The 14,094-nt window shown below is 41.9% G+C and overlaps 2 protein-coding genes across 3 annotated transcripts; one reads left to right on the top strand and one right to left on the bottom strand.

Annotated features, from left to right (window-relative positions):
• Positions 1-72: 72 nt before the first annotated feature.
• On the bottom strand, positions 73-2,122 carry TIMM8B (translocase of inner mitochondrial membrane 8 homolog B). Its single transcript, XM_036075471.2, has 2 exons — positions 1,968-2,122; positions 73-472 (listed from the first exon to the last, which is right to left on the bottom strand). The coding sequence occupies exons 1-2, from the start codon at positions 2,049-2,051 to the stop codon at positions 305-307; spliced, it is 252 nt and encodes an 83-aa protein (XP_035931364.2). The 5' UTR covers positions 2,052-2,122; the 3' UTR covers positions 73-304.
• Positions 2,123-2,130: 8 nt separating this feature from the next.
• SDHD (succinate dehydrogenase complex subunit D) lies at positions 2,131-12,933 on the top strand. 2 transcript variants are annotated; one of them, XM_036075462.2, is made up of 4 exons: positions 2,131-2,288; positions 5,390-5,506; positions 6,911-7,055; positions 11,941-12,933. In XM_036075462.2, the coding sequence occupies exons 1-4, from the start codon at positions 2,237-2,239 to the stop codon at positions 12,104-12,106; spliced, it is 480 nt and encodes a 159-aa protein (XP_035931355.1). In that variant the 5' UTR covers positions 2,131-2,236; the 3' UTR covers positions 12,107-12,933. The 2 variants fall into 2 exon arrangements, with proteins under 2 accessions (XP_035931355.1, XP_035931356.1); XM_036075463.2 differs by lacking the exon at positions 6,911-7,055.
• Positions 12,934-14,094: the final 1,161 nt, after the last annotated feature.

Genomic DNA, 14,094 nt, shown 5'->3' with positions numbered 1-14,094 from the left:
TACTTCTAGTGTTCCTGCCAATCAGAGATCTCTATATTAAATCCTAAAATGGGATTAAGGAAAAAAAAGAAATTTCGAGTTGGAGAATTCAGATTTATTGAATAACTGTTGTGATAAAACATGGAATTTCTGAATTCCAAATAAATAAATTTCACTTTTTGAACATTTGATCTGTTACTTCTTAGCACCAATAGGCTTGGTAACAGCCTCAAGTTCACCTGACAACAGGCTGACAACTTTCCCCCACTGGCCCTTCAATCTGCTTAACAAGTCCTTTGCTTCTGTCATTCTCCCAGGGGATGGCCTACTGCCCTCCTTTCTGTACAATCTGGGCAAACCGACTGGTGATGGCAAGAGTAGTGTCAATGAAGCGGTCCACGCAGCTAGAGAGACAATTTTCAGTGCGAGAGTCTAGGCGATTCCCTGGCTTCTCCACACATTTATCCCAGCACAGCTCCATGAAGTGATGCACCTAAGAGGAAAGAAAATTAGTAACCATTGCTGTCTGCATATAGGTCTAACTGCCAACTTTATTTCCTTCCTGTTTTTCTCCTTTTCTGTCACTTGACTAAACCATTCTTTCCATCAACAAACCATGGGCTCTCCTCTTCCCTCACTTCCTAATTTGTCATCAGTATGGCCCAGATCCTTGTTCCTACATTGCAATAATCCTTTACCCTTTCCGTTTCTGTTTTTCTCCTCTTTAGTAATTACAAATAACTTTCCATCAAGTCACCCCTGTACTTAATGCAGAATTCCTCTGTTAGCCATTCAGGGCAGCCCATTATTTAACCACCAACCTGTTAAGCTTCAATGAAGTACACACACAGCATACTCAATGTGACTTAATATTCCCGGAATGCCCTACCTAAAGATTTGTCCCATTCTTCAAAACAGTTCAAATTCTTAACTCCTTGAAGGCCACTGTCTATTTTTTCCGATTGTGTTAAGTCCTTAATCCGACTGTAAACTTTCAGGCATGGTTAGTAGTATTCCCAAGTTGCACCAGTGTAAGCTGGGAAGGTATGGTACCAATTAATTTCCCCCCAAACCACTGCTCTCCTGTCATTCCAAACCTATCCCTTACAGACTAGTTCCTAAATTCTAAACCTTTTGGGGCTCATGGACACATCTGTGAATCCAATGAGGGTTATGGATCCACTCTCCACAAAGATGCACATCAGGTACAGAAAATGTGTTTTTGCTATTTAATCCGTCGCGAACACCGTCCCCCTCACCCCCCACGGGGGGTAACCATTTACTGAGGGCTTCCTAGACTGGGTACTCAGCAGTCAGTCAGTACTTTCTGCGGTCCTGAAGTCCGACTGTCATCTCTGGCAATTAGCCACGCTGCTAGTGGTGCTGGCAGTAAGGGTCCACGCCGGGTTTCGAACCATGCCCAAAGGGCTCCAAAACACTTGTCCTAACCTACAGTCCAAACTGACTACTTCAGAGCCCACCCTTCTCCATTAATGTTCCACTGCTCTGTCGTTTTCAAATACATGATCGCGTATGATCTCTACAGTCCAGTGAGGCAGCAGGCGACTGCAGAACCGAGACCCACAGTGGCTGGGTGTCTTGTCTAGGGGCACGCGGCCTGGAAGGGGCAGGGGCAGGATCAGAACCCAGAGCTTCCGACGGCCAAGCCCGGAGAGCTCGCCGCCAAACCTGGTTCCGTTGCCCTTGCGTCGCCCGAACCTTTCTTCTCTGCTTTACACTTTCTCGTTCCCGCACGCTGGGTGTGCCTAGCGGGCGCCTGAGCACTACTGCTCACCAGGGGCTGGAGTCTCCTCTGGGAAGAACGCGGCGCGGCAGGAGCGGGCACGCGGCAGTCCCCCCGTGGTGATGTCGCAGAGCTCCGCTCGTTTTTTCCTAGCGGCTGTCACTTCACGGGCTGAATAAAAAGTCTGAAAACTCAACCCGTGCCTCACCCTCCTGTCTCTTCCCCTTGGTGCCTGTCCCCGCACCTGTGCAGTGAACTGCGCCTTCTGTTGTTCGGCCGCCACCAGGCGCTGCAACTCCGCTTCGCCCGCCTCTCCCAGCTCCGCCATCGTCCGCCTCCAGCTCCGGCCTTCCGACCAGCGTGTGCGCGCACGTGCGGCGGGCGCGCGCCAGCGCCCGACTTCCGGTTCACCCGGCATTTTCCCTCGCCCTGTTTTCTTGAGTCCTCGCGGGGTGGGAGTTGTCGAGTGACTGCTTCCGGGTTGCTGAGTGACCTTGAGCCTTCAGAAGCGAGATGGCGAGTCTTTGGAGGTTGAGTGTCCTGTGCGGTGCGCAAGGAGGCCGAGGTGAGGGGTCCTGGCAGCGGGAGGTTCTCAGCGCAGCCTCCAGCCGGGGAAGGGAGTGCGGCGAGGATTTGTCTGCGGGGTGGTGAGGCCTCTCAAGCAGGGAATCGTTCCTCCGTCCCGTTGGCCGATCTGGCTCCGGTCAGCACCACAGCCGTAACCACCGTTGTCTACGCGCCCAGATGTCCTCCCGAGCGCGTATCTCCCCTGCTTCGGGCTGACACGGGGATGGGGTAATCTGAAAGAGAGCTCCTGCAAGTTAAGTTCTGCTGAGGCTGTTCCTAAGAGTTTTGTTGTTTTTTTTTTCCCCTCCCCATTCACTGTCCTTAGAATGCGCCCACCCCGCATCGGAAAAGTGTGGGGTTAGGCTCCAAACCCCAATGCCTGGCCTTTCCCATTTACCCTGGAGTTGGTGGAAAGGGGCTTGTGGAAATCAATTCGATAATCATTGCGTTGGTCATTTGTGTTATACCAGGCACCGTAGTAGGAACGGGATACGAATGTGTATAAAACATAGTTCTTGCCCTCGAAGAGTTTTCATTTTTATAGGGAAAACACATGTAAACGTAATTTAACATAAAGCAGAAACTCTTGTGCTGCACATAAATTGTCATGCCACTCCAGAGGAAGAACATACATAGCTCTGTGTTTTGGGAGAATTACCCTGTCTTGGTTCCTGAAGGAGGTGTGTGTGTCTTGAGGATAAGGAAGGCCACAGGGGGAAGGGCAATGCAGTTGGAACTACTGGGATGAGCAGGAGTGATGATGAAGGTGTAGGAACAGCGAGGTAGGAGAGAAAATAAACTAGATATGATTCGAGCATGAAGCTCCAGGTGAGGAATGAGAGCTGAATCTGGAGAGGTGAACTGGAATCAGATCATGGAAGAACTGGCCTTGATATGGAGTATGCATTTACCTGATGTGAACAGGACCATTGAAAGATTTGACAGAGAGTTGCAGTTTAGATTGGCTACTTGGGTAACGCTGTGGTAGATGGCCGTCATCGGAGATGGGACAGGCTAAGACACAAGTCAGGGAGATGAGCTAGGACACCGTTGTAGTAGTGCGGGCAAGGATTGTGAGGTCCTGAACTTGGAAAGTGGTACAAAAAAGAGCAGATTGTCTCAAGAAATGTTAAGGAGATACATCAATATGATTTGGTGATCGACAATGTCGGGGTGTGGGGGGGAGTTTTATATGACTTACAGATTTTTGGGTTAAAGAGTGGGGTGTTGTTAAATAAAGTGGGGAACATGCAAATGGGTGACAAGTTTGGTTGAGAAAGTGAGTTGAAGGGTGATTTTAGTTTTTGGCATAGTGAGTTTGAGGATCATGTAGGATATCTTAGGGGAGAGGCCCAGCAAGCACTTAAACTTCTGAAACACTGGAGAGATAGCAGGGCTGCAGATACGGAATTGGGTGTCGTCAGCTTATGGGTAGTATAAGCTGAGTGGACAAAATGGCCAAGGGAGGGCTTAGGACATGAGAGCAGTGGGCAGATGATAGAATGCTAGGAAAACATCTAAGAGTGAATGCAGGAGGAGACTGATACAGGATGTCAGAGGATCAAAGGGGGACTAGAAGAGAGTTCATCAGAAAAGAAGAGAGGAAAGGCCGGATCAGATGAAGACTGAACAGTATTTGTTGGATGTGACCACATGGAGACCATTGGCAACTTAATAAAGCAGTTGTAGTCAGGATAAAATAAGTTTCAGAGTTGAAGAATGATAGGGAAGTGAGGAAGTGGAGGTGATTTAGACAATATTTTAAAGAAGCATAGTTGGAAAGAGAAGAAAGGGAGCAGGGGAAGAGTGCATGGCATTAGAGGACACAGGGTCAAGGGAGGGGTCACATATATTACATCAGTTGGGGAAATGGCCAACAGGAAGGAAGGAGAGGTGAAAGACACGGGAGAGAAATTACCTTTTAATTGAGTACTTACGACATTATGGGAATTATGCTCAGCACCTTGAGTATTTTAATTTTCAGTGGAGTATTATGAAGTAAGTGCTACTATTTTCATTTTACAGATGAGGACATTGAGGCTTAGAGAATTTATTTAACTTAATTGCTTATCACCTCATAGCTAGTAAGTGGTGGAGTTGTGTGAACTTAGGTCTATTTTTTAACCAAGAGACAGGATCCAAAAGGGGACAGAAAAGGATAGGTTCAAAAGTACAAGTGGAGGGGCGGGGCGCCTGGGTGGCTCAGTCGTTTAAGTGTCTGACTCTTGATTTCGGCTTGGGTCATGATCTCAGGGTTATGAGATCGAACCCCATGTTGGGTTCATGCTTGGTGTGGAGCCTGCTTAAGATTCTTTCTCTCCTGCTCCCTCTGCCCCCCAACAACCCCAAAAAAGAGTACAAGTGGAGAGGGGCACCTGGATGACTCAGTCAGTAGAGCATGCGACTCTCGATTCAGGGTTGTGAGTTCAAGCCCCACATTCGGTGTAGAGATTACTTAAAAATAAAGTCTTAAAAAAAAAGAAGGAAGATGGTAATAGATGTGCTTCCCAAACTAGACTGAACTCCTTGAGGACAAAGCCTGTCTTTTGTCTCTTGCTCCAGTCTAGAGCATACTCTTACCTGTAGTAAATGCTTGTTGGATGAATAAATAGATGAATATATGGAAAGAGAAAGGAGCTATAATTTACTTTTTAAAATTAGTAAGAGTGCAGGGGCGCCTGGGTGGCTCAGTCGTTAAGCGTCTGCCTTCGGCTCAGGTCATGATCCCAGGGTCCTGGGATTGAGCCCCGCATCAGGCTCCCTGCTCAGCGAGAAGCCTGCTTCTCCTTCCCCCGCTCCCCCTGACTGTGTTCCCTCTCTTGCTGTGTCTCTCTCTGTCAAATAAATAAAATCTTAAAAAAAAAAAATTAGTAAGAGTGCAGCCCTTTTACATAGGTGGTTCATTGATTTTTCAGTCTTTGAGGGGCTACTTTAGTGTGAGCTAATAGCAACCCAGGGAAATAGATAACTGTCCTCATTTTGCAGATGAGATGTTATTCCCTATCGGGGCTTATGTAGCTTGCTTATGGTTATTTAGAAAGTCTGTCAGGCCTGTTAAAGGAGAAGTGTTTATGACCCCCCTAATGTCTCTTTCCTCAGCTCTGTTTCTCCGAATCCCGGTGGTCAGACCTGCTCAGGTCTCAGCATTTCTCCAGGACCAGCCTACCCCAGGATGGTGTAGAACACAGCACATTCACCTGTCACCCAACCACTATTGTATGTTTTTTTTTTTTCATTGCTGCTGCTTTTTGGGCCCTGGCCCTCTTCATCTGGGCAAATTTTCATGCCTTTGACAGGACTTGCTATCTGTGGAACAGAACTCTTATGTCCGACTCTGTCAAATGAGGACCTACCTAGCCTGCACCTTTGGGCAGACAATGCCAGCATGGTTGAATGATGCCATTTATACTCCTAGAGAATCTTCTGATCTAAGTCCATTTCAAATTTCAGTTTTTTTTCTGAAAGAAAATAGCTCTTAGGAAGAGTCTGTACAGTATAGTCAGTCTTATTTATTTAGCTGATGGAGAGGAGCCAGATACAAATAATTTAGAGTAGTAGACAGTTTAAAAAGTCATACATATTTATAGCTGTAATTGACTTACTTATTTTTATTTAGGTCAGTATTAAAATCACGTGGCATTTTTTAGGGTGAATATTATAGAAGATCTGTAGGTGAATAATGAGTTAACTATTTCCAGTTTTAAAGTCTGGAAAGGTCTGTATTTTGCAGAGATAAAGACTTATCTTGGCGCTTAAGTCAACAACTTACATATGGTTGCATCTGAGTTATGAGAAATTAGGCAAGTATAGTTTTTCTGCTTTTTAGAATTGTTTTATCTTTGAAAAAGTTTTGTTTCTCCATTCCTAAATTTTAAATTTAGCAGAGTGATCTTAATTTGGGGTGTGTGGACTGAAGAAAAGCCCCTGAAGTTATAAACATAGTTTTTACTGAGTGTGTCCATGTGCATTTTTCTGGAGAGTATCTCCATTAGATTCCCAAAGGGGTCTGTAACCAAAAAAAGATAGAGGCTCCTGAAGAAATGTTTAAAGCCCATTTTGTTTTTCATTTATTTAAAAGTTCTCATGTTCCATATTTGTTTTGGGCTATTTATAAGTAATGAGACAGAAGAAGGACCATAATCCTAAAAGTTCGTATCAGAACTTTTTGAGTTGGCTGGTTTAATTTTGTTTTGGGAGTGTTTTTATTATTACCTTACTTCTAATTCTAAAGATTAGAAGGTGTAAAAAGAGTAATGTTGTAAAGGAATTCCTTAGTTGGTATTAACTTGTATTTATAAGGTATCTGTCTATTACACTAAAGTTCAAGATTGGTAATTCTGCAAAGGTACTTCGTTCATCTTCTTGCCTGTCGGCAAAGTGGGTCAGTCTTCTAATCTATGTAAGCACCAACATACGTTGTGCTAAAGAACTTCAAAGAAGGGAGGTAGCATCTTTCTCAAGTACCTTGTTTATCTTAACTCTCTTTATGCTCAGAGCTAAGTCTTATATGCATGCTGTTTGCCATTCTGTCAGCTGGGTTATTTTGTGGCAAATATTGAATATGAGAGATGTGTGTTTCCCCCTTTCAACTCTTACGAATCTGGTTCTTCCTTTCTGTAGCTAGTTCTAAGGCTGCATCTCTCCACTGGACTGGTGAGAGGGTTGTCAGTGTTCTGCTCCTGGGTCTAATTCCAGCTGCTTATTTGAATCCTGGCTCTGCGATGGACTACTCCCTGGCGGCAGCCCTCACTCTCCACAGTCACTGGCAAGTACAGCAGTCCCTTCAGTGTTACATTGTCTGCTCAGTTTATTAGCTGTGAGCTTGTCTTATTAGAAGTTGATTGAGATACTCATAGATTACTTTAAAACATATATAAAATATTTATATGCCCAGATTTATGTGTCCACCTGCCTATTCGATGTCTTCGCTTCCATAGCTAATAGGCATTTTGAATATAACATGTTATAAAACTGAGTTCTTGATCTCCCCAAATCTCTTCCTCCAGCACTCTTGCTCATCTGAATTAATGGCATTTCCATTCTTCTAACTATTCATGCCCCAAACCTGGTCATCATCTTTGATTCCAGTAGCAGTGTCCTAACTGGTCCTCCTTCTGTCCCCAACACAGCAGCCCCAGTGATCCTGTTAAAATATTAAGTCAGGTCAAACATTCTCCTTCTCAAAATATTTTGCAGTCTTTTAACTTCCCTCAAATTAAAAGTCAGAATTCTTATGGTGGTCTACAGACCCAACATAATCTGGCCCTGTTTCTTCCCTCATCTCCAACTACTCTCTTCCTCATCCTCACTGGCTTTGATAATTCTTAGACACACCAGGGACACTCCAGGCCTCAGGACTTTACTTTTACTCTTGCTTCTGCCCAGCACTCTCTTTTTCTAGTTATACACTTGGCTTGTTCCTCATTTCCTTCACATCTGAAATGTCACCTTCTCAGTAAAGCCTTCTGTAACCACTTATTTACAATTGCAGTGTCCTTCCCAGCATTACTTATCTCTCTCCCCTATTTTATTTTTCTCAGTAGTGCTTATTACCTTCTAATACACTGTATCATCTATTTATTATTTTCTGTACTCCTTGTCTCTCCCCTCATTAGAATGAAAGCACAGATACAGAGAATCACGAGAGTCATCCGTGGCTTAATGAATTATTGCAAGGGTAACACTGCCCAGGTCAAGAGATAGAACTGCAGAAGCTTCTTCCTGTGTTCTACCTCAGTTACAACTACTCAGCATCCTCCAACCAGGAACCATTATCCTGGTTTTTATAGTAATCACTTCTTTACATTTCATCATAGTTTTATCACCCGGTTGTCCTTAGACACTGTAGTTCAGTCTTGCCCTTTTTACTTCCTGTTTGCTCTTGTAGCTTTAGTGCCTAGAGCAGTGCCAGACACACGGCACTAAGTGAGTAGTTGTTGAATGAGGGAATTTCCAGTTTCTATTTATTTTACCCAGTGTAGTTTGTTAGATTTTCTAAGTTAATGAACCTTCTGAAAAGCTTGTAAGTAACAGTTGGGTTCTTTGAGTTCATTTTATGTTCTTTTACAAGGACAGTATGATATTGTGGGCAAGGGAAGCATTTTTGTATTGCTAGAGCTGAAAGGACATGGGACTATCTTAACCAACCCTGTTACTTTACAGATGCGGAAACTAAACCCCGGGGCGGTTAAGTGACTTGTCAGAATGATTTTGTACCTAGTGTTAAAAGGGGATTTTGCTTACCTACTTTTCCCGGGTTGGTTGGGGAATTACCCTTTAACCAGATAGACCTTTCAAAGTAAAGGATTCCAGTTGCATATGAAATATTAGATCACAAGTAACAGTGAGATTTCTCTAATAAGTAGTTCTTGGCAAGAGATCCATCTAAATCGCAAAAAGTCAGAATAAGAGATAAATCTGAACTAATATATTTTTTATTATTTTTCATTTATTTCATACTCCTCCAGTTTCCTTACTGATTCTCCCTTTTCTCTCTCTCTCTCTCTCTGTCTCTCTCTCTCACACACACACACACAGAGTGACTTGTAAGAGTTTTCTATAATTGTGCACTAATTCCTCAGCATCCAATCTCTTTTAGCCCACATTAATTGGGCTTTCATCCCAATTACATAACTGAAGTCATTCTTAACAAAGTCCCCACCAAACCTTCATTTTTCCAAATCCAGCTGTCTGTTTTCGGTCCTCCTGTTACTTGAACTCTCAGCAGCATTCAACTTAATTGGCCATTCCCTCCTTAAATGATTTTCCTTTGACTTCTCGATGCTACACCCACCATGTTCTCCTCCGCCCTGCCAGCTGTGCCTTCTCAGTCTCTGACGCCTGCTCCTCTCCTTTTCCGACCTCTGAATAATAAAGCTCTGAATCCGGGGCTCAGTCTTGCTTTCTTAGTTTCTCTTAATTTCCTGAGTTGAGCTCAGATCTGACCTCTTTTCCTGATCTACAGACCTGTATTTCCAGTTGTCTAACTAACATAATCCACTTGGATGTCTAATAGTGATCCCAAATTTAACATTGCCTGAAATCACTCTTCCCCCATATCTCTCTTGATTTTTCCTCAAAGCCACCTTCTTTCCTGTTCTTCCCTAACTCAATTAAATCTAGTTTCTCAAGCCAAAAATCTTAGGAGTTATTCTAGATATTTCTTTTTGTCTTATCTCACATCTAGTCCATCAGCTCTTTCTGTTAGTTCTCTCCTCAAAACATAGCCTGCCTCAGTTGTCACTTCACACCATCTCCCCTGTCACCAGCCTAGGTTAAGCCAATAGTCTTGCCAAGGCACTTTGTTTGCCTCCTAAGTGGTTTTCTGTTTCTGTTTTTGCCCCTGCCCCTTTCTCCTGCCTGCACTGTCCATTTGCCATACTATAGCCAGAGTGACCTTTTTTAAAAGTAAAATTACATTTATCTAAAGAGGACATACAAATGGCTCATAAGCACATGAAAAAATGCTCAACATCGTTTGTTATTATAGAAATGCAAATCAGTGGATGCCTGGATGGCTCATCGGTTAAGTACCTGACTCTTGATTTCGGCTCAGGTCATGATCTTGGGGTTGTGGGGTTGAGCCCTGAGTCAGGCTCTGCATTGGGCGTGGAGCCTGCTTAAGAGTCTCTCCCTCCCTCCCTAAAAAAAAAAAAGGCCAATCAAAACCACAATGAGATACTGCTTCGCACTCACTAGGAAGGCTGTTATCAAAAAGATGGACAACAACACGTGTTTCGAGGATGTCAAGAAGTTGGAGTCCTCATATGTCTCTTCCGGGAATGTAAGACATTACAGCCACTTTGGAAAACAGTTTGACAGTTCTAACAGAAAGTTAGAGTTATCCTATGACTCAGTGATTCCACTTTTAGGTGTATACCCTTCAAAATTGAACACGTACGTCCTCACATGAGAACTTGTATAGTAATATTCATAGTGTTATTTATAATAGCCAAAAAGTGAAAACAATCCAGATGTCTGTCTACTGATGAATAGTTATAATAACCAAAAAGAAACAATCCAAATGTCTATCGGCTGATGAATAGCTAAAGAAAATACAATATATTCTTACAAAGGAATATAATTTGGCCACACAAAAAGTTGAAGTACTGATACATGCCACAGCATGGGTGAACCTTGAAGATGTGAAATGAAAGAAATTTGACACAAAAGGCCACATATTGTATGATTTCTATAAAATGTACAGAGTAGGCAAGTCCATAGAGACAGAAAACTAGTTGAGTAGTGGGGTTTCTTTTTGGAGTGATGAAATGTTCTGGAATTTTAAATAGTGATGATGTTGCACAACTTTATGACTTTTAACACTTTAGTATACACTTTGAAAGGCTTAATTTGGGGGCAGCCAGCTGGCTCAGTCAGAGGAGCATGTGACTCTTGATCGCAGGGTTGTGAATTTGAGCCCCATGTTGGCTGTAGAGATTACTTAAAAAAAAAGTGTTCTATGGCATGTGAATTACATCTCAGTAAAGCTGTTATTAAAAATAAAATTCGGTCACTACTTACTTAGATTACTCCCTACTTAAAACATATCTGTGGTTTCCCATTACATTTCAAATGAAATTAAAAAAAAAATTTTTTTTAAGATTTTTATTATTATTTTTAAAGATTTTACTTATCTATTTGAGAGAGAGAGACAGTGACAGAGATAGTAAGAGAGAGCACAAGTCGGGAGGAGAGGGAGAAGCAGGCTTCCGTTGAGTGGGGAGCCAGACATGGGGCTCGATCCCAGGACTCTGGAATCATGACCCAAGCCAAAGGCAGATGTTTAACAGACTGAGCCACCCAGGCACCCCAAAGATTTTTATTTTTAAGTAATATCTACACCCAGTTGGGGCTCAAACTCACAATCCCGAGATCAAGAGTTGTGCACTCTACTGACAAAACCAGCCAGGCGCACCTGAAATTCATACTTAGGACCATCAAGGCCCTGTGTGATCTGCCCTTCCCGTATGATGCCCATGTTCTGCAGCCACACTAATCTTTTTGCTATTCCTCAAAGATGCCAAGGTCATTGTCACTTTTGTTTGGAATGTTCTTCTCATTCAGGTCATCCTTTCTAAAATATTTCCTCATAGCACAATGTACTTTTTTTTCCTTCTTCACTAGAATCTGTTCTATAAGGCAGGGATGCTGTCTTATTTGCTGTTCTTTCAACATCTGTACCAGGTTCTGGCACACAGTATCTGCTTCATTTTTTTTTAAATTAATGACAAACTCTGTAGAGCATTTGTTTTAAAGTTTATTTATTTTTTCAGTAATCTCTACATCCAGTCTGGGGCTCAGACTCATGACCCTGAACTCAAGAGTCACATGCTCTACCAACTGAGCCAGCCAGCTGCCCCTTGAGCATTATTTAGTTAAAAAAAAAAAACCCCAAACCCCAAGATTTTGTAAATGGAGTGGTAATTAACTACTGTCTTTGATATAAATAATTCTGGAAAATTTAAAGAATAGAGATGTCTTTATTATATTAATTGGAAATTCTTGGTTCCTTCATTTTGGTTTGTGATTCCTGTTACCATGAGTTGTATTTTGAACCTGATAATTATTTTTTTGCATTCAAGTTAGCCATATAGCCGTCTGAATTGTGATTTTTCATTTGTACTGTTTTTTTCTTTTTTTTCTTTTAGGGGCCTTGGACAAGTGGTTACCGACTATGTTCACGGGGATGCTTTGCAGAAAGCTACCAAGGCAGGCGTTTTGGCCCTGTCGGCTTTCACGTTTGCTGGGCTTTGTTATTTCAACTACCATGATGTGGGCATCTGCAGAGCTGTTGCCATGCTGTGGAAGCTCTGACCTTTTTGACTTAATACCTTGAGAATTGATTGTACACCTCTTTGCCTCTGCTCTGTCATGCCATTCAACTCACAATAAGGAGGAAATAACAGATAAGTCCATTGGTGAGACAAACCTCTTCTAATCACCTGGTTATTTTTAGAGTTTAGTCCTTGAGGAAAAGGTTCGAGAAGAATTGTATTCAAGAAATTTGGAGACTGGGTTCCTTGGTCTGGTGAGTTTATGGGGTTGTGTCCCAGCTTCTCACAAGACTCATAGCATAACTAACCATAATGTATGAGCTTTTGCCTGTTAACTAATCAAATTCTTAAAGGGAATTCAGCTTTATTACTATCAATACCTGATCAAACTTCTGTATTTGTCCTGGGAATGATGGAGAAAGGGAAAGCCTGTTAATTCATAAGTAAAGATTTTGCAGAAAATTAGTGTTTAATTTTTGAAAATTTCCCTGTCTGTTCAGTCAATACCAGTTACTGATGGTTACATGTCCTAGGGAAACTTTAAAATTAGGAAATACTGATATTTCACATTATTAATTTCTAAATCCTGGGAAGAAGAGCCTGGAGAGCTTCTGAGTATAGAGAAGTTCCATGTGGGAAAGAGGTCCCCTCATAGATGTATCAAAGTATTGTAGATTCTAAACCAAGACTTAATCCTCAAATGTGTTTATTTTGCTTGTCCTAAAATAATCTGTCTACAAATATAAAACTGTAAGTAATAAATTGTTATTTTCCCACTGTAGGAATCTCTAATGTGAAAATGTATTCTATGAAAATAAAGTTTTTTTAAAAAATAAAATTCTATCTAATAAAAATGTATTCTACTCTTTTATGTATTAACTGTCCTTAGTTTTATTCAGTAGAACTTGGTGTCTGTTGCATATACACCAGTAAAACCGGACTGTTTAAATTTCTTTCTAGGGCTTAGCAGTTAGGTAAATTACAAAGTACTGTAATACAAAAAAGACTTAAATGTAATAGGCAAAAATATACTGAGTATGAGTAGTTTGGTATGAGAGAAGTATAAAGATTAAATACATTTGGCCCTTGAATAACACAGTTGCTCTGGTCCACTTACATGTGTATTTTTTTTTCTTTTATAAATACAGTACTATAAATGTATTTTTTCTTTGTGATTTTCTTAATATTTTTCTTCTAGCTTACTTTACTGTAAGTAGCATATAAATCATATAACAAAAATGTATGTTAATTACTGTTTATGTTATCAGTAAGGCTTTTGGTCGCTAGTGGGCTATTAGTAGTTCAGTTTTTGGGGAGTCACATAGATTTTTGACTGAGGTGTCCACGCCCCTAACCCCCACATTGTTTAAGGGTCAGCTGTAGTAGGAATTAGAAGGAGGTCCAGATTATGATGTTCTGTAAATGCCAGCCTTCGGAATTTAAATTACATTCTGTATGCAGTTAGTTTGATCTGAGGGGTGAGTGTAAGGCATGATGGTTTGTTTCTCCTAGCACCATAGAGGAACTGGGACTTGGCGTGTTTCCCTCACTGAAGACCTTCCTGGGCAGCTGAGGCAAACTATTGAAGGGGAGCTGGCTAGGAGGGTAAGTGTGTTCATGAATGTCTGTATTAGGGGCTAAAGATAAGCTCCCCTTAATGGGCTTATGGCCATGTAGGAGATTCAGATGTATATTAAGTGTTCAGAAAGAGGTGATTAATTCTGTTCTGGGGTGGTTAACGGTTTCAAAAGGGAGTGATACCTGAATAGCAGTGGTTCCCCAAGGAGTGGTGGTCGTGGGCGAGTCTGCCTTGTCAGGGAGAAATACAATAACGTATAAATAATAAAATTACTAATAAAATAGTAGTAAAACTGGCATTGTTTAGAATTGCTGGCTCATGACGAAGATAAAAAGCAGACCTTTAGTCGATTTTATTATTGGCTTAAAATTCTATATAGACAATGATCCCCCTTCGTGTCATTTCTCTCTTCTCCCCCTCCCCAGCCCCCAGGACACCACTGCTGTAAA

This window comes from Halichoerus grypus, chromosome 11, assembly GCF_964656455.1.
Source record: "Halichoerus grypus chromosome 11, mHalGry1.hap1.1, whole genome shotgun sequence".
NCBI lineage: Eukaryota > Metazoa > Chordata > Mammalia > Carnivora > Phocidae > Halichoerus > Halichoerus grypus.
This window is presented reverse-complemented; position numbering and strand designations above follow the sequence as displayed.